The sequence below is a fragment of the Bacillus rossius genome, chromosome 2 (genome assembly GCF_032445375.1).
Source record: "Bacillus rossius redtenbacheri isolate Brsri chromosome 2, Brsri_v3, whole genome shotgun sequence".
NCBI lineage: Eukaryota > Metazoa > Arthropoda > Insecta > Phasmatodea > Bacillidae > Bacillus > Bacillus rossius.
In genome coordinates, this window is record NC_086331.1 from 37,918,467 (window position 1) to 37,939,770 (window position 21,304).

At 38.5% G+C, this 21,304-nt stretch overlaps 1 protein-coding gene across 1 annotated transcript in view; it reads right to left on the reverse strand.

Moving 5' to 3' along the window:
• LOC134528880 (uncharacterized) overlaps positions 1-21,304 on the reverse strand; it is a 530,965-nt gene that overhangs the window by 278,317 nt on the left and 231,344 nt on the right. Inside the window, exon 20 of the mRNA XM_063362546.1 lies at positions 16,373-16,494. Coding sequence (XP_063218616.1) covers positions 16,373-16,494 — 122 coding nt within the window. The remainder of the gene's footprint in view (positions 1-16,372; positions 16,495-21,304) is intronic.

A 21,304-nucleotide genomic window follows, 5' to 3' on the forward strand; every position in this document is an offset into this window, starting at 1 on the left:
GTACTGGTGGTGGTAGATCAGTCTAGGTAGCTTTCATGGAGGAAGGATCGACCGTTTACTCTCGCCGGGAATCGAACCAAGGACGTACATCGATATAATCAAACAGAATTCAAATACGTTAATTTTTTGATGAATTTTGGAATTTTTTTCATTAAAATCGGATAATAAATAAAGATTTTCAAGATGGCTTCCAAATTTCAAGATGGCATATATGACGTCATACTGCCGGATGATATATATGCTATGAAAAAAGTGGTGGGAGTCAGTATTCCAGCAGTCACTGTGAGGGAAGGATCGGTCGCCATTATTTTTTTGCCCTCACCGGGTTCGAACCGAAGACTCCGAACTTCGTGTCGTACATGTTTGTTTTTTGTAATTATTTTATTAAAATTTTATTATTTGAATTTTTTTTATAATTTTTAAAAAAAATTTCATTAAATTCGGATAATAAATAAAAAAGTTAAAGATGACGACCGTAACGGAAATTGCAACAGTGACGTCATCATTCAAAATGGCGGAACACACAACGCCGGAATTTTCGAGAACCCACAAATACGTCATCCAAAATGGCGGATCCAAGATGGCGGATCCAAATTGGCCGCCGGGGTCAAGGTCAAACTTGTCCCGTTACGCTATGTCCTGTTACACTCCTCCGAGATGGCCGCCGTGACGTCACAATCCAATATGGCGGACCGACAATCCCACTCCTCAATCCTCACCCTGGACCCTGCGCCAGTAGCCCCATTCCTATACTACTGTCCGGCAACGTAGATTATTTCGTTTTGAACTAGTAAATCTTCAATAGTGTTTTTCACTTGGTGGTACGGAATTTCCCTTCGTCCCACTCAAGTCCGTGATAATATTTACATAGCCATTCATTCGACCGTTTACTTTTTTCGTCTAGTAGTGTCCACGGATACGGAGGTCTGAAAGTGCGTGTTCGAGTCTTGTCTCCGGAGGTGACGCTAATTTCCTTGAGCTTGAATCCTTTTTGGCTCTGGAAACCTTGCAGGTTGCAGTACATCTTGTCGCTAGCAATGCTCAGTCGTAACTAAAATACCATCGAAAACGAAACGGTATTTATGTCAGAAATTTCACAAGTTTGTCTCGACAATTGTACGATGCAAGCCGATCGTGAAGTATCAGACAAAAAGCATAGGTGTTTGGCGGAATATTTCCGCTAGTCGTTATCTCGATCCTACAGTCGATGATGTTTGAATTTATTCGATCATCCTGTTTGCAAACGTCAAACACCTTTAACGGAGCCTTGTTCTTGAAACTGTCGGGACTCAGTATCGGTGACTGTCTCCACCCATAGTAAGCTTGCTGAAACTTGGCATACATTTGATATGCGAGAAGAAATCTTCCACTTTCAAAGTCCATGTTCATGTCAACGTACGGATAACTTTCGCTGATTAAAAATATTTTTACATTGCGTATTTGACAGTTATCGAATACGGAGCGACTTACTCCTGCATTGAGTTGTCTTCCGGTCTGAAGACCGACGATGATGTATCTTGGTTTTTCCGTAGCGAAGCTGGACTTTACAATCCAATTAATACGCTGAATATGAGGCAAGCCAGGATAAGTTTCCAGGCTCCAGGATCGGAATGGCACATCGAAGTTCTTGCCATTTTCTATGTTCTTCAACATCTTGACTCGTTCAACGGTGCTCACTTGGATGTGGGGCAGCATCCACTTGATTGACTGTAGTGTTAGTGAGACATCTTGAGGGTTTTCTGCTGCGGCGACAATTGCATTAATGTGCGTGTTTGCTAGAAGCAGTACGAGCTCTTGTTTCGAATTAATGATTATATGCTTGTAGTCCTCAGCGAATCCAAGAAGCATGGATAGAGGAACACAAACTTCGAACTTCCCTTCGGCATAAACCGGAAGCTTATATTCATCCTCGAGAGCCCAACCGGCCATCTTTGCAGCAGACAGTTCATTTGGCGTGAGCGAAAGGAAATTTTTCATAGCAAATGTTATGCCTACATCTCTCGTCTGGTCTACCTCGACGCCATTGAGTACATAAGTAATGCGCTCGATTAGGTGAAGAATACCATTGCAGGATATTGACGTCGTAGTCGGTTGCGTACAATACGCTTTTGTAAGCGTGCCTCTTATACGTAGAAATGACTGCGAAGGTAAAGTACAAATATCTTGGTGCTGTACAGCAATGCGTACTTCCGATGGTAGTGCGTACGGTCCGAGAAGGAAAGGCTGGTACTCGTGCAATTCCATTTTTGTAATGCTGTCATCAAAAATTACCGGATCTTCCACGTTGAGGATTTCGTCTTCCATATTTATTCGGCACTTGTCCAATACTAAGAAGATACTTTATGCTGTCAGGTGTTAATGCACCGATGTCTGGTAGAGAACTGTTCATATTAACGCCAATACGACTTATTTTATAACTGTTCGGTGTTACGAACTTTATGCCCATCGCTTCAAGTGCAGACGTAATGTAATTTCTTCGTCTTGAAAATTCACCAATCGTCCTCGCTGGTCAACGATTCTGACGACGACCTCGTGTGCGCACTTCACGACGACTGGAACGTTAATGATACTTTGCGGAACTTCGACCAGTTTATATCCTGGCGGGACCATCAGTGAAAACTCGTGCAGCATGTCGCTTAGTTTTCCGTTGAGATACGTTACACTTGCCAAATTACAGTTTATTCTTATGACATTCACAGGCAAATTGTTTACTGCGCGCGTAGATTCGTACGTTCTTCCTGTATCATAAACCTTTGATTCGAATCCAAGCATCGTACCTATGGTGCCAGGTTTTGTAAAGTCGACATTTTCACTACATGTTAGAATGCTTTTTTGAGTGTTTGAATTTCCACGCAGTTGAAAGTCTACATCCTGTGGTAACATATCCCTGATGTAATTTGCAATGTCGTCAATTTCGTAAGAGCCAACAGGTAACCGTATTTCATGAGCGGTCCCATCGCTTTTCAGGAAGCAGATCTTGCAGTTTTCCTCGTCGATATTAGGTATGGCATTATACGTTTGAAAATCTACGAGTCCGATACACCATTCTCCGTCTAAATCCAGAGACAGGAAATGAACCGCCCGCAGCTCAGATGCGTGACCTTTCAAGGTAAGTGTTATCGACATGACTAATAAACTATCATCACTGCACAACCTTTAAGTAGCAATTTTTATTTTGTCAACTAATATTTGTTTGTTAAAAAGCGAAGACACAAGTGTCCGCAGTTTGTTTGATTAGGCCTCTGTTCCGTTTCGTAATTGTAAAACAACGTAGTGGACCGGCCCATGTACTGTCGCAGTTCAGGCGGAGGCCGTAAATTTCCAAAACTGTTGTAGTAAGTAGCTTTTTTCCCAGACTTTATGTACGCCACCCAGTGCGTGCCGTGACCCGACGACGTGTCTAAATTAATTATGGCGCACTCACGTGTGTTTGGCTTGCTGGGCAAAGTGTCTCGCATAAACACGCCGCGGAAATTTGGTATTTTAAGTTTGCGTGCGTACTTTATTAAATATACGTTGGTGAGCGGTCGTTTCGGCAGGGAACTTAGGATTTTTTCATTCGTTTCTTTCTCATGCCTCGGCCTGATTTGTGAGGCCGTAAGTACAGTCCTGCGCCGTTTTTTTACCGATGGCAATGGCTTCTATGCTTGCATTATGTCGCTGTGTTTCTTTTAACTGCTTGCGCTCGTTCTTCTAAGTGTTGACTGCCCGCACTATACCGCTCGTTGCACCGATGAGGCCGCCGAGAGCACCCAATGCAGGCAAAAGCAAAGGAAGAAATCCTCCTATAATCTTCTTGTCGAGAGTCTGTAATTTTTGCTTGGCTTTTTGCACGCCTGCACCAGTCTTGCGCTTCTTGGTCTTGCGTGAGTTAGTCTTTGACTTGATGGAGCTGGCTTGACGAGCACCCAGTCCTAATTTCGTCTTTGCCTTCATGATTTTGGAAACGCCCCACACTGTGATTTTCTCTCCTAGTCCCGCGTTCGACGATTTACTTATATCTTCGGCTTCCTGTGCCAATATCTCGTCGGCCCGGTGTCTGGATTCCAGATCCTTGCTTAATGAATATGCGATATCGTGCTGCTTGCACTTTTCGTCGAGAGAGTTAATGCCCACGTCACCGCGAGCTAACCATTTCGCTAGTTTAGTGCCGGGGCCGCAGAATCTGTAGCCGGGAATGTGTAGCTCGAATGGTATATTGTTTATCAGCGAGTTCACGAGTCCTGCACCGATGTGTTTTTGTTCTTACCTTTTCGAGTCATTACGCACAACTGACCAGAAAGTATAAATGTGTTTGATTTTAAACAATTACTTTAGTACAATGCAGGTCGTCAAGCAAGACGTGTGTTTCCCCGTGCGCATTACGCAAGACGATGTATTTAGTGCGCGTGAATCACGACATGGCTTACTGTTGCCTTCTGCCGTACGTTGCATAATGGCGGGTCCGTCCAACTGCGGCAAAACGTGCGTTCTGCTGAGTTTACTGGAGGAACCAAATGGTCTTCGGTTCGAGAACGTTTACTTGTATTCCAAGTCGTTGCAACAGCCAAAGTACCAGCGCCTAGCTATGGTTCTACAATCGGTGGATGGTCTGGAGTATTTTCCATTTGATGATAATGCGGATGTGGTAACTCCAAGCGAAGCAAGAGTCAATTCTGTGTTTGTTTTCGACGATGTAATGTGCGAGAAACAAGGCATAATACAAGAGTACTTTTCCATGGGCAGACACTCCAAGGTAGACTGCGTTTATCTGTGTCAGATGTACAGTAGAATACCAAAACATCTCCTACGAGACAACGTGAATGTCATAGTTTTGTTTCGCATGGACGAACTTAATTTACGTCACGCTTATGACGATCACGTAAACACCGACATGACATTCCAGGAATTTAAAGACATGTGCTCCTTGTGCTGGAAACACGAGCAAGGATTTCTAGTCATCGTAAAGGACTGGCCGCTATATAAGGGCAGGTACAGACGAGGTTTCGATCAGTTTATCGTCAAACATGAGTCATAGCATTTCGAAATTCGGTCGTAGCAGTCTAGACTTACGTACTGCTCTCAAGTCTCATGACGATGTTATCCGCAAATACATTTCGCTACTGGCTCAAAAAGTAGAAAGTGTGAAAAACGAATTACTAGATTATCTCGTTGCCATCAACCAGCGTGTGGAAGCCTCGGATTCTCGCATTCGCGACATGATCGAAGTTTCGAATGCACAAAGACGTGACGATTTGAGAACTTTTTAAAGTAGTCTGAAATCATCACTATCTCACTTGTCAACAAATTCAAATTTAGCCAAACACAAGAAAGAAGTTTCTGTGAACGAATAAAAAAGTATATAAGGAGGTCTTGCAATATGTTTCCAGCCAGTACAATGTCGGACCTGGCCAGTGACCTTCATCGAGCTATACAGTCTGTTCGTGAAAAATATTTACTTGCTAGATGAACCAGACTTGCACGTGAGATGGAAAATGAGGATATATTTAAACCAATCACTGGTCGCCTCGACGAACTTAAAAACAAGGAAGAACCAGCCATCATTTTGAAGACAGAAGTTGAGGATGAAATGCCTACTGTAATGAAGAGAAAGTATGAACCACATCAAGAAGAAGTGGACTTAACAAGTACACAGTCCATGCACAAGAAGAAAATACCGAAAAAGGGACATCAAGTTAATGCAATGGTCCGACCATACCTGATATCGTTTACGAGCCGGAATAATGACACGACCTACGGAGTATACAGAAAACATAATAAGTGGGTCCTCGGTGCTAAAGAAATAGACTTTCTACCAGGAAATATCGTGCGCGTAGCAGAGTTCAAAACGCGCGGAACTCCGGGTCTGTACGAATTGCTGTTTCGCAGGGAGCCAAAAGGATATTCTCACAAAGACTTACAAGAGAACAAAAAACTGCTAGAGCTAACCAATTCACATTTTCGCGATAACGATCCAGATAGTGGTGTATATAAAGACGAAGATCATGAAAAAATTGACATTCTCGCTAATCTCTTCAGTGAACTTACAATACATGGCGAAGGTTTAAAAAAGCTAGAAAGTGGTCAGACATTTGACTATGTATATTGGGACGACCCCAATGAATTAGTTGATCGCCTTAGAATTCTACATGCTTCGCTTAGTGTAGGAAACTATTCGCACATCAACGAAATAGTCTCCATACTTGAAGAACTGAGGGAAGCCGGCTACATACAATGAGTCGAACCGGAATCGCTCGCGAACTTCATGCTCCTGCTAGACGAAAATACCTTCGTCGCAAAGTCATAGTTCGTGGAATTGATGATTTATTCCAGGCGGACCTTGTTGAGATGATACCGTATTCCCGATTGAATAAAGGTTTCAAGTACATGTTGACAGTCATCGATGTTTATAGCAAGTTCGCTTGGACGAGACCTGTAAAATCAAAGACTGCAACTGACGTAGCCAAGGCCATGAACAATATTTTGCGTGATGGACGTGTACTGTCGCACCTGCATACGGACCTCGGGAAAGAATTCTACAATGCAACCTTCAAGGCTTTGATGAAGTGGTATGGAAGGTTTAACAGAACTTTGCGTTCCAAGATGTGGCGGCAGTTCACGGCTAACGGAAATTACAAGTGGCTTGACATCTTGCCGAAACTAATAAGCGAGTATAATTCCACGGTGCATTCTACCACGAAAATGAAGCCAAAGGACATAACGGACAATCGCCTGCTTCAAACAGTGTTTTCCAACACGAAGAAGAAAGATCCACGAAAGCATAAAGCTAACGTCGGTGACATTGTGCGAATCTCCAAGCAGAAAGGTATCTTCGAGAAAGGTTTCACTGCGAACTGGAGTCCTGAACTTTTCCGTGTGACACATGTTCGTGAATCAGAGCCTAGGACCTACTACCTCGAAGATTTGGACCACAAACCTATCCATGGCGGCTTCTATGCCGAAGAGATTCAGCCTACGTTGTATCCCGATACGTACTTGGTGGAGAAGATTATAAAACGAAGAAATGGACTGTCCTACGTCAAGTGGTGGGTCTTTCCACCTCGCTTTAATTCGTGGTTGGCTGATGCGGAAATCGAGGAATCCACAAAACTTAAGTAATTTTTCTGTGTATTTTTTTGTACTTGTAGTAGTGTAGTATGTATGTAATAATTTTTTTTTTAAAAAAGAACTTGCAGTGTTTTTATTTTTTCAAACCTGTCACTTTAGTGGTACTTTTTTAAAATATTAAAGTTGTTTTGTATCGGCCAGGGTTCGAACCAAGAACTTTAGTCGACCTAATCAATCAGTATATAGATTACAAATTTATTTAATGAATTTTGAGCTTTTTCCCGAATCTCTAGCATTAAAATTATGAATTACCAATATGTTGGTCTTGACGTCTGATAGGATGATGGTAGTAGAGGTTTTAAAGTCTCTTTAATAATGTTGAACATGGTTTGTTGAAATTATTATTTTTTTACATAAATTTAAACATTATTGCATCGATCGGGTATCGAACCAAGGACAGGAGCGGATCGAATCAATATGTAAATTAATGAGTGATTTATTTAATGAATTTTGGAACTTTTCCCGAATTTCTAGCTAAATAATTACGGATTTTCAAGATAGCGGCCAAATTTCAAGATGGTGGGTGTCACAGTAATAAATGATTACTGCACTCTAGCGGATAAGAATTAAACTAACATGGCGTCAGCGCACTCTCGCCGACGATACAATGATGATGATGACTTCCAGCATCGAAGACAAGATGGCAGACATGACGTCATACTAGGTGACGATATATATGAATGGCAAAAAGTGGTGGGGGTCAGTATGCCAGCAGCCACCACGGGGGAAGGATCGGTCATCATTTTTATTTTTTTGCACTCGTCGGGTTCGAACCGAGGACTCCGAACTCCGTGTCGTAAATGTTTTTTTTTAATTATTATTTTTCATTAAAATTTTATTAAGTAAATTTTTTTATAAATTTGAAATTTTTTTCATTAAAATCGGATAATAAATAAAGATTTTAAAGATGGCGACCGTAACGAAAATTGCAACGGTGATGTCATCATCCAATATGGCGGAAAACACATCGCCGGAATGTTCGAGAACACAATGACATCATCCAAAATGGCGGATCCAAGATGGCCGCCGCGATCTACTTGCCGTTACGTTATGTCCCGTTACACTGTGTCCCGTTACGCTCATCCAAGATGGCCGCCGTGACGTCAGAGATGGACGTGACGTCAGAGATGTGGCTCGGCTCTCGGCTCCACAGTCAGAAGCCAGGCGCCGGAGGAACTATTATATACTACTACTGTGGGTTCATTCCGTTTCTTGCGTGTACTGTGTGTTCATTCCGTTGTCTGTGTGTATTGTGTGTTCATTCCGTTTCCTGCGTGTACTGTGTGCTAATTCCATCTCCTGTGTGTACTGTGTGGTCATTCCGTTGTCTGTGTGTACTGTGTGTAATTTGTGTTCATTTCGTTTCCTGTGTGTACTGTGTGTACTGTATGTTCAGTGTGTTCTTTTGTTGAATGTGTGACGTTTCGTTAAATGCACGTATTCAGATCTGTAGTATCTCTGAATGTTTACTAGTCCAAAACCTCTTTGTCTTGATAAATATTTTTTCAGGTATTCTTTCTCCTCTTGTAAGCATAAAACATGTTACGTTGGTTTAATTAAATATAATTGGCTGTCGATGAAGAATGTCATGAGGTTCGGAAATAACTGGTCTATACGTTTGACATTGTTCATGACCCGGTCTCGTGGTCCGAATACGTTTGGTCAATATGTATGTTTTAGAAGTTATTCTAAGTATCGAAAAAACTAGACTTTCGTGTTAGGCTTATCTGCAACATCTTTAATTCTTTGGACAGGTATATTGTCTTGAGTAGTTTTTCGTAGAGTGAATGATTAATAAACTCCGCGAAAGGTAATGGAAAACAGAAAATAATTTTTATTTAATATTTAGTTAACTTGGCACTGGTAAGTATCAAACCGAGGACAGGAATCCATCGATTCAATATGTAAATTAATGAGTGATTTTTTCGGTGGATTTCGGAATTTTTCCCAAATTTATAGGTCAATAAATACAAATTTCCAAGATGGTTTGCATATCGGTTCATTGGAGGCTGGTAGTAGAGGATTTTAAGCCTCTTATGTCTTACCATCTTATTTTTTGAAATTGATATTTTTACATAAAACTAAATTTTTCTGCATTGATCAAGTATCGGACCAAGGATAGGAACTGATCGAATCAATCTGTAATTGATTTCATTTTTTTTGGTGAATTTTGCAATTTTTCTCGAATTTATAGCCAAATAATTACACAATTCCAAGATAGTGCCCAAATGATAATATGGCATGTGTCACAGTAATAACAAATTATTACTGCATTCTAGCAGGTAAAACTTAAACAAATATGATGATAATGCACTCTATCAGACAAGTACACACACTAGATGGAGTCCTCCAGCAGATAAAAACAAGATGGAGTCCTTCAGCAGATGAAAACAAGATGGTGGCAATGTCCTCTAGCAGGTGATATGTTAACTATCGTTCTTGGTAGCGAGTACTGAACACAAAATGCGGATCTTATATGGTCGTCAAGGTCAATGTCAAATTACAAAGTCAAGGACAAAGTTCAAGGTCAAGGTCAAAGTTCAAGGTCAAAGTCAAATTTCAAGGTCAAACCAAAGTTCAAGGTCAAAGTTCCAGGTCAATGTGAAAGTTCCAAGTCAAGGTCAAAGTTCAGGTCAAAGTTCAAGGTAAAAGTCAAAGTTCAATGCCAACAGTTGAGGCCAAAGGTACGGTGAACAAAAAATTACTCTAACATGATATCAGTACACTCTAGCAGACGAAAACAAGATGGTGGCCTCCAGTGGACAAAGACAAGATGGCGGACATGACGTCATACCAGCTGACGATATATACCTTGGTATTGGTGGTGGGAGGTCAGTCTGCAGGTGGCTTCTGTGGAGGAAGTATTTGTCGTTTTTTTATTTTTGTTCTTACCGGTTTCGAACCAATGATGGGAATCGATCCTATCAATCAGTACATTAATAAGTTATTTTTTGATGAATTTCGAACTTTTTTCTCTTTAATATCGGATAATAAATAAAGATTTTCAAGATGGCGGCCGTAACGATAATTGAAACAGTGGTGACATTATTAAAAATGTCGGGTGTGATGTAAGACATTTAAATTACTTTTTATTGAGAACTTTTTTAATATATTAATAAATTACTGGTTTACTCTCGTCGGAAATATAATTGTGGACCGAAATCGTTTAAGTAACTAAACATTTGAAGTAGGCAATTTTTGAAATATTTTTTGGAATTTTTCCGGAATTTGTAGCATTAAAATTGCGGTTTTGCAATATGCCAGCCGTAACGAAATATGCAACATTTATAGAATCCAATATGGTGGGCGTAACCAAAAGTGTAACGATGACAACATTCTCAACCAAGATGGTGGACGTATCAAAACATGTAATATTTATATAATCTATAAAGGCGACCGTAACGATATGTGCAACGGTGGTTCTTAAATTATATTTGATTAAATTTTAATTAAATTTATTTAAATTGTAATTTTTTAAATTAAAATTGGATAATAATTACTGATTTCAATATGGCGGACATGACGTCATACTAGTTGACGATATATATGCCATGGCATAAGTGGTGGGAGGTCAGTCTGCCGGTGGCTTCCGTGGAGGAAGGACCTGATGTAATTTTTTTTGTCCTCGCTCGGTTCGAACCGACGACTACGAGCTCCATGGTGTAAGTATATATTTTTAAAATATTTTTTATTAAAAGTTTACTAAGTGATTTTTTATGAAGTTTAGAATTTTTTTCATTAAAAAGGATATTAAATAAAAAATTTCAAAATGGCGTAACGGAAATTGCAACGGTGATGTTATAATTCAAAATGACGGTCGTGGTATCCTAATTCCTAGCAATGACTTATCGGAGGCTTTAGACATGGATGCTTAAGCTGTTTTTTTAGGAATTTGAGGTTTTTATAAATCCTAATTTTTAATTGTCAAATTTTTTGAGAATTTTTAGCGGGATTTTTTCTCCAAAAAACTGAAAAATTTGGCGAATTTAGGGTAAATTTTAAATTCTTTTGGAAAATTTTGACCAATTTTGGCAAATTTTGAAGGTCAAAGTTCAAGGTCAAGGTCAAAGGTTTAGGTCATGCAAGATGACCACCGTGACGTAAGAATCCAAGATGGTGGACTAGCACCTCGCAACTCGCGTCAGCGCCAGTGCCCGGATGTCCTTTTATATACTACTTTGCTACGGTATATGAAATAATGATTTTTAATTATAGTTCTCATATATTGCATTATATATAGGCTCGGCTATTTATTACTTTATTAATGTGGCCCAAGGTACAGGATGGTTGTCCCAAGGTACATGAGCATCGTGTACCATGGTCCACTATGCAACATATATTGTTTTGTTTCTGGAAATATTTTGTGCATAGATCGTGGGTTTATACCAATGAGGATACAACGAAAACACACTGAAGAGTTAATTGTGTCCAAGAAAACAGCAAATGTATTTATGACTCTATAATTCCGAGTTTTTTATGATAAATGGTCAAAGGTACAACATCCTCCCCTACTTGAGAGAACAAAATTTTCTTGCGAAGCTGGCTGGTGGCGTGGAGCACAACAATAATCTCAAACCCCGTTGTGTTGCCTCTCCCCAAGTACTCCCGTAAGTCGGGGTAGCGTCAGGCGGAGGCGGGTCCCTACCTCCGCGACCAGCCTATACATATGGTTAAACCTGAGCCGCACGCCGCCACATGCAGCCCGCTCAAGGCTGCTCTAGGGATCACCGATCGCGTCAACGGCCACGGAGTGAGGATAGCTCAACGCGCCACCCCTAAGAAACAACCGCGCATATGCGAGTGTGCAAGTAAGCGAGTGCGCAAGAGCGCGAGGGCGCGAATGGTCGAATGCGCGAGTGTGCAAGTAGGCAAGAGTGCAAGTGTGTAAGTGTGCGAATGTGCAAGTGTGAAAGTGTGCAAAAGTATGCAAAATTTGTGCAAAAATGTAAAAATATGTGTTAAAAAAATATAGAAGTTTATAAAGTGAATAAAGGTTTAAAAAATTGTATAAAATATATTAACATGTACAAAGTGTATAAACGTGTGTAATAATGTGTAAACGTGTATAAAGGTGAGTAAAAATGTGTGTAAATGTGAATGTAAAAGTGTGTGTAAAAATGTGTGTAAAAGTTTGGGTAAAGGTAGGGTAAAAGAATGTGTTAAACTGTGTGTAAAAGAATGTGTAAAAGTCAGTGTAAAAGGATATGTAAAAGTGTGTGTAAAAGAAATTAAAAGTAAGTTTTAAAGGTTGTGTAAAGTATGTGTTTAAATGTGTGTGAAAGTGTGTGCTGTGCCATCTACTCATCTGCCGGTTCCCCCACCATGTACTTAACTATTTCCCCTCCTCTCCCGGTTTCCCCGTCATACACCTAAATATCGGAATTTTCGTAACGCTCTAAAACTGTTCACCCTTCAGCAAATAAATTTCAATTCAAAACTAAATTATTAAATTTTTTACGACAGTTACTTAATAGTGAATTAGCTTTTGAACTTAATTTTAAAAAAGAAGTTTACCAAGTCTCCGGCCTAATGAGTTTCCTTCATGTCCGCCAGAGCGGTGGTGTAGGAGTTGATGACGTAGTCGAAACTTGGACACGAGAGTGCCGAATCGGCCGCGCTCGAGTGAGGAGACGTGTGTTGGCGCTTGTCCGATGACCGTTTTCGTGAGGAAGGAATAAATGTCTTTGCGGGCTATGTGCGACGTTTGCTACGAGACAGTGCGTTTCGCCGACAGAGAATGGTGATGGCTTGTGCACCTTTGCACGGGTATATGCCAAATCACCAAGTTTGGTTTTCTGGTTTTAATATTTTTCTGCAGATACCACCAAAAATGCAAGTAATTGAACCTGCCCGATATTTCGATCTGCACTTGAATAAATAAGAGTTTAAAAAAACTAAAAAACACGCTTTTATAGAAAATCCAACCAAAAATAGAAAATAAATTTTAATAAATTTAATTTATATATAGTGTAAAATAAAAAAAAATGTATTTTATTTTTTAAAAAACGTGGGGTGCATGGTGTCAATAGTTATAATTATTTTACTGACAAATATGAGTAGAAGGATTATCATTTTTATAATATCTTAAAAAGCACCCCACGCTTTTTTTTAAATAAAATAATTTTTTTTTATTTTACACTATATTTAAATTAAATTTAATAAAATTTATTTTCTATTTTTTAGTTGGATTTTCTATAAAAGCGTGTTTTTTTAAACTCTTATTTATTTTTCACTTTTTAGTTTTGTTTATTTATAAAAGCGTGTTTTTTAATTTTTTAAACTGTTATTTTTTCTAATCTACTATTAATTCCGTGATAACTATAAGTAACTGCAATTATTTTACAAATTATTAATGTGTACAGCTGTATCGTTAGTCAAATCTCGATTTTAGAAGCCATTCAAAAATTTTTACGTTATCAATATATACAGTGAGACTTAATGGTATAAGGTTATTGACGAACAAGTGATATCGACCAGTCTTACATACTATACGAAATTAATGCTGTGAAGCAGGAAAGGATGGGAGTTACGGATTAATTATTACGCGAAGCGTTCTACATTTACGTAACAGGAATTTTGGGAAGGATAAGGAATGAGAAAGGATGAGGAAAGGATCTGCTCAATGAGAGTGTATACAATATGTGAGAAAAATTCAGATAGACCGGACTGGGATTTGAACCCAGAGCCTTCCAATGACATGTCGGCTGCTCTACCATCGGGCGCTCGATGTACGATAAATATGATACAAAGCGTTCCACGTTTTTTTTTTTCACAATAATATTGTTTTAAGCTTATTTTAAAAATTATTTCCTCAATTTCTTCCAGGTAAAAATCCTTAAAATGTAAGTTTTACCCTCTATCCAAATATGTTTTTGATATATCATCTGTCAAACTTATCCATATTTTCCGTGTTTGATGTCTTTTATTTAATGAGTTACTGACCTTGGCATAGTATGGAGTATTTGTAACTGCTTGGTGTAGATTTGCAGGTTGGTGTTCGAGTGGAATTTCAAAAATCTGCCCATCAGGTGTAGCTATTGAGGTTATGCATATGGTGTTTGATTTCCCATCTGCTGTTGTTTTCACAGCAAAATCAAAACTTCAATTTTTCCATGTTTCGTAAAATATTTGCATAAAATGTTGTTTTATAATAATGTTTCACTCTTGGTTAATTGGTAAAATGAAACAAAGACGTAAGTGTTTCTCTATTTAACGAAAGAAACAACATTTAAAGCCCTTATTTCAGGTTTTTTTCTTCATATTTTTACAAATATAGATAATATTCTCTTCAAGAAAGAATATTGTTCACAATAATCATAACCCACTCTCACTTTTCAATTAATTAAATGTCACAATATTTAGTAGGCTTTGTTTATATCGCGCCAAAGACAAACTGAAAGAAAAGAGTTCGCACATGAGCGAAATTGTTTTCTTTACAAATACGTTTTTGCTTCATTTTACCAATTATATAAATTGACAAAAATCTTATTTTGCAAATTTATTAATGGAATAATTTTATCAAATTAGTGTATTGTCATCGGTCCTCGATAAATCTACAAAGTTTGTATGAAATCTGGCCGTTTAAAGTGGGTCAAAATCGAACCCAAAGGAGTCGGTTACAAACATACAAACAAACATATAAAAAAACATACAGGTGAAGCTAATATAAAGCGTGTAAAAATGCGAGCTACTGCGTGCTGAGAGCGTCGCCCTATTTAACTGCTGCGCCGAACTAACATAACTGCGTCACAAGTGTTCGACGTGTACGCCGAGCTAGGTTTTTTTTTAATATTGCAAGGAAAATGATTTTCGAGTGCGTAAAGAAAGAATAAGTAAAATACGTTTTGGCCAAGTTAAAATGGATGTAAAATCACACTTTATTCGGCCGTTATGAAAATATTCTTATCAATCTGAGACCCGGGTCTATCGGCAGAATTTTGTAAAACTTTCAGAATATGTAATTAATATTTTTGATTGAGAGAGAAAATGTTTTAAGTAAAGGGACGCGTCACTTATAATGGTTTTGAAGCATAAAAGCTCTGATAAATTTAGAGAGTGTAATTTAAGGTGATTTTTTTAAGGAATTGCATATGCGCACTTTGTGTGTGTATATATATATATATAGAAAATATTTTTAATTTAATTATTACAATTTTAGGATTAGTTGTTTGAAAGTGTTTCTATCCACCCACAGTTACGCTTAATTTTTGATATTTTCTATTTCAAATAATTTTTACTGCAATTAAAATTTTGGCTTTACATTATTATTCCAAAACCTATTTTTTTTTTTTTTTGCAGTTTATACTCATCTGATTGGAAAAGAACCCTTTATGTCACGTGTAATTGACGTAAATTGGTAAATATTATTTTTAAAATTTTGCAATTTGAAGACCTTGCTCCCTGTCGCGTGTACAAGTTGTGGTGGCTTGCTTTAAGGGAGAGAAGTTACCACAAAAATTTAATAAAACATTATGAGAACCCTTAACTGTTTTACTGAATACCTATAAAGATATGGAAGTACAAATTACGCAATTATTTCATTAAAATATGTACATAATTTTTTTTGTCTCAGATATTAGGCTTGAGTTATTCTGTAATCTTACCTAGATCCTGACATCTTCGTGACAAAACTTAATTCCATTGGTTTTATGTCGTGTGGCATGGTAGTGTCAGAATCCTTTGAGCCGAATTCAGAAAAATAAAAGGAATTCGGTTTTACCTGGGATTGATATCTCTGTTTACTTCAATACCCTTAACCCTACACTTTCCATCGGAACGTGGTCCGCCACCCCTCTCTCGCCGTTAACCACTCCTCATCATTAACGCTAAAGTAACTGAATTCAGTTAGTTAATTACACAAACTGTATATTGTTTAAGCCTTTTAACTCCTTATTCAAGTTGGGATTCCGATCATAAAATTCCTCTTCAAGTTCTTTTGAAATACGTAACATTGTTCTATGTAACGCATTTCAAGGTATTTGAAAGACATTCTCGGCTAAGGATTGCAACGGGAATTATAAATGGTGAACTTGGCTTGACACAGGAAACCAAAGGGGTGAAAACACTTCGTTTCATAAATGCGAAATTGTGTGAAGAAAATCTTTCAAACTAGGTATCGTAACATTCACTTTTCCCGAGTGCAACGAAATTACAACCAAAAAAAGTTACAATAAAACCAAGCATTTTATCCTACTTATTCTGCAAAAAAAAAAAAAATATATCTAACATGTCCTGAAATAAACACATTTCTTCATGATCGACTCACACGTGGCGCACTGGTTTTCCAAGTAGTCGGTATCCATGGACACTTCAAAGGCATGCGGTTGAGTGAACCTGTCTTCGGAGCTCAAGAAGCATTCTTGCCGATGGTTGCTGTAGCTAGCGGACCTGAGAACAACCACGACCAAGCATGTTGAGTGAGTAGCTGTGTCATAGTGACATCTATGAGAAATTGCTATAAAATATTCTAAAATTTCAGTTGAATGCTTGCCATCAAAAGTTTTATTGCCACTGGCTGAAATTTGATGACATAAGGAGTGATTTAACACAGGCAATTTGACTCATATTAATATTCGACTTTGAATATATTTTTCCGAAAATCATCTGAACAATCAGATATATTTGAAAATGCAAATTAAAAATTTATATTAAAATGTTATTTATCGCTCTTTTAAGCAACATTTACAGCGTACACATAGCACAAATCTGAAAGTAAAAACACTGGTATTCCATGCTGCCACATACATCTCCATGTAGCTCGCTTAAGCTTGTAGATTAGTAAGAAGCTCAACAATAAACTTTCATTCACAGACCCAAAGTACGTATCAAGTGAGGTGGCGCAACGATAAAACGTCGGATTCGCGTTATGCAGAACACGGTTCGAAACCGGTACACCCATCATTTCTATAGTTTCCCAAATTTTCTTGAAACCACGCAAGGTGAATGTCAAAATGGTTCCTTGCAATAGGCCGTGACTGATCCCTTCTTCAGTTTCCGTGACTTGTATGGTATAGGACAACCCCGACAAGATACAAACACAAAAAAAAAAAACCTTGGTAGGAATGCACAAAGTGCGATCATCCTACATGCACTTCTTCCCTTCCCGTCACTTAGCAAGGGAATGCAGAAACCATTACATAAATATTTGATATGTATGCACTTTTCAAACAAAAAATAAAAATGGCTTTGACATGAAATTAAATTAAATTTGAAAATTTTATTTGATTTCAGTTTTGTTACACATACAAAAATCATACTTTTTAAGTATACAAGTTTGTTGGTTTGACAGTTATAGGAATGTTTTATTTACATTATTTAACCACTTAATTAATTTTTGAGATATGTACCTAAGTATTTAATGATGTACTAAATGCTTCTTAGTTTTTTTTAGTTACAATGGAGAGTTATGTATTCGTAATGATAAAATTTATATAAAAAATATTTTTCTTAGGTAATATTGTATGCTATTATATTTTTGCAATATATTTTACAATTATTAAAATTTACTTTATTATTTATATAATATTTTCTTGGGTCAAAAATTTCCAACGTTCTTGAAATCAAATTTGGAAGTTTACTGATGGGACTCAGGGCTGGCTGCTCTGTTCACCAGGGGCGCAACAACTAAATTTCCAAAAGAATCATCGATCCCCCCTATTGAAGCGGGGGGTCCAGGGGTCCTCCCCCGGGAAAATTTGTATTTCAAGGTGGAAAATGGTGCTATTTAAGCAGTTTTATTATCTAAAAATTGATTACACAGTACTTTCTTTGCCCCCGTTTGCCCCCACTTCAAGGTTTCAGAGGGGGGGCAAAATACCCTTGCCCCCCCTCCCTGTTGTTGCGCCCCTGCACATTATTTTGTAGTTTCTTCGTCCAGCCGCGTGCTGCCTCAGCCACTGGTCGCAGTTATTGGAACCTGCTGGCGCAACCGGACGCGCGGTGGGCCCGCACGTCTTGCGGGAGGGGGTAGCCTGCTCAGCTGTCCTGGTTAGAAGTTTTATGAATTTGGTTTCAACAACCTTGGATTGTTCTGGTAGGCGGTCCGCGGAGATACAAGCGGGAGTTAGAAAGAGGTCAGGGCTCACTCAGGCAGTGGCAACGAGTTGGTAGAGATATGCTCACCGGTCGGGATGCTGCCCGACCTGGTAGCGAGTCGGTAGAGTTCGAGTTTGAAAATTTAAAGTTCGTTCGTGTTAAGAGGGCCGGAGAGTGTTTATTCGGGAAATGTTCAGCTTCTATAGAAACGTGAAAACCAAACTAAGTTTTCTTAGTCGTAATAATAAATTATGGTTTTCGATGTTCTTAAAATAATGTGTCGGAAGAGATCAGGGTAAAGTTTGGTGGAGCTATTTCTTTCTCTAATTAATTGTCTTACCGTCATTATAATTCCTTAAGTTGTTACACATAGATCATTATTGTAATTCGTTATCAAATATTTATTTTTATTCTGTAAATACTACCTGTTACTTGAGACTTATTTTAATCGATAGGAGTTTGAAAATAAATGTAATATTTTTTGAAGTTGTGTCAAGTTATTTTTAAGTATCGCCATTAAATTCATCTCTTTCCAGACATCCTGTAGGGGATGTAAACCTAGATCCTAGAAGGAAAATTATTTTATTAAGTTAAGAGGAACAAATAGACTAACTCGCCTAAGCGAGTATGTCCTCTGAGTTACCGTTTTCCCGCAATAACATTTTAAGACAACTCTTTATAGTTTTCAACTAACAAATTGATTTAATTATTTTATTTAAATTATTTCATTTATTAATTATTATACCGTGACATTAATGTGGTGAAATTCCATGTTACAATATGATATGGCATGCTCAGAAATTTGCAGGAAGGCGCCGAAGCAAGCATGTTGAAATGACGCCGGCCTTCGGCGATCTAGTAATTCATCGTTGGTCCACCGACCTCTTCAGTCCCACTGTAAGGTTAGTGAAACGCCACCACTGCACCCGTGCGCACGTGGGTTTTATGCTACAAACACGATACTGCACTATCCTAAGTGTAAGTATCGTAAGTTTAATTATAACTTACGTACATTACAATCATATAGTGGTTTATAAGGAAGTATATCTGTGATTTGCTTTTTGTGCAATTTATTTTCTTCAATGTCAAAACGGGAAAGTAGATAGGAAAGGCCGATTCAAGCGCAGGCGCAGGAGCCAGGAGCCGACCGCCATCTTGGATGACGTAATCGGCAGCCATCTTGGATGACGTCATGTAATCGATGCTAATCCGTATGCCAATCTATGCTAATCCGTATGCCAATATATGCCAATCTATGATAATCCTATGCCAATTCATGCTAATCCGTATGCCAATCTATACTAATCCGTATGCCAATCCATGCTAATACGTATGCCAATCTATGCTCATCCATCCGCCATTTTGTTTTCTAGAAATTTCCACCAACTTCGAATCGTAACGTCACCATTGCACTTTACGTCACGGCCGCCATCTTGGATTCGAATTTTTTTTTCGAACTTCAACTTTTCGAAATTCGATGTAAACATCAGCCGCCATCTTGTTTCGTCTGCTGGTGGCCGCCATTTTGTTTTCGTCTGCTGGAGACCACCATATTGTGACATCATATAGTTCTGTTGGTCGCCACCAGATAGCAGCAGGGATTATTATTTTTTTCTTTAACTAAATATTCTCAGTGCTGGGGCTGGGATTCGATCCATGGGACGTGAAAACATAGAGGACGTCGAGGTTAGAAAGCAGATGCTCTATCCACAGGACCATGAGACCAGTAGGGATATAGGGGAATAAATAATCTATATATGCTACGTACTGATGGATAGTTTATGATAAAAGGGGGGAGGTTTTTTTTGCCTTCCTTAATGCATACCTTAGGTACCACACTTGAAATTCAAATTATTATACCGCCGCCAACTTTAATTTCAACACAGACTACCAGATGGCGCCAAATTCAAATATTAGTTAGGGAGTCGGCAGAGAGGTATCGCACGCCGCCATTTGGTTCTCAAGTTGGCCGTTAGATGTCGCTATTATCGCGCGCCTATTCAAAAATTAGTTGTCAGGAGCGCCGCCATCTTGGTTCTCCAGTTGGCTGGTAGATGTCGCTAGTATCGCGCGCCAAATTCAAAAATTAGTTGTCACAGGCACCGCCATCTAGGTTCTCAAGTTGGCTGGTAGATGGCGTCACCGTCGCCATCTTATAGTTCATATAATCGATACCAGATGACGCCACCATCGCCATATTTATTTCCTAGTGTTTCTGCCTGAGTGCGCCACCATCGCCATCTTTAATTCTTAAAGTTACCGCCGGAGCGCGCCAAATTCATATTCAAAAACTTAGTTGGTAGATAGCGTCACTAGCAACCATCTTGGCCGGAGAGGTGTAGCATGATGCATCAAAGTATACGTACCCTTATACGCATCAGACTCACACACGAGAATTTTCATTGTCAAAGTCCCTAAATGTATGCTTATAGGGTGATTACTCGTTTAACTGTATATACCTATTAAATAAATAACCTACAAGTGTTATGTAGTCAGTCAATACAAGTCGGGGGACAAGTCGAGGCAAGTCGGGGGACAAGACGCGACAAGTCGGTAGCCTGTACTCCCCAAGTTCTCCGTTGCCGTCACTGCCACCCGGGTATCTGACTAGTCCTAATTAATATACTCGTACACATCGTACCTCTATGACTTCTACAAACAGACTGACCGTACCTACTCCAAAAGGAAATATATACTACACCCACATGAAAACATTTGATAACCATCAAGAATGCCAACATACAAAAATAAATTAACCATCGCTGAAACAAATTTCCCAACATTAAATACAAATAAAAAAAGTCCGATAAGATACTGTATTTTGTCGATAATTTAATAAATGATGATAGAGTATTTATGAAATATTGGTGTTTTGAATAGTGTTGTGTGGAGTCTCTCTCTCTCTTCATCTCGTAGTGGCGGAAGACAACTCGAAGGTAGTGTTCGAATTTATGTATTAAAGCAATCACTCTAGCTGAGGATGTTAATAACTTATAATTACAATTTTTTAAAAATACTCTGAATTTAAAACAAGAGGGGCCATTAAATGGTTTTTGAAATTAAAGCAAACAACGTAAATGTTAAACACATATTTATTTAAATCTAATTACAAACAGCTAGGGATAAAAAAATCACTGATTTAAAAGAAGTAAATAATGAGTAA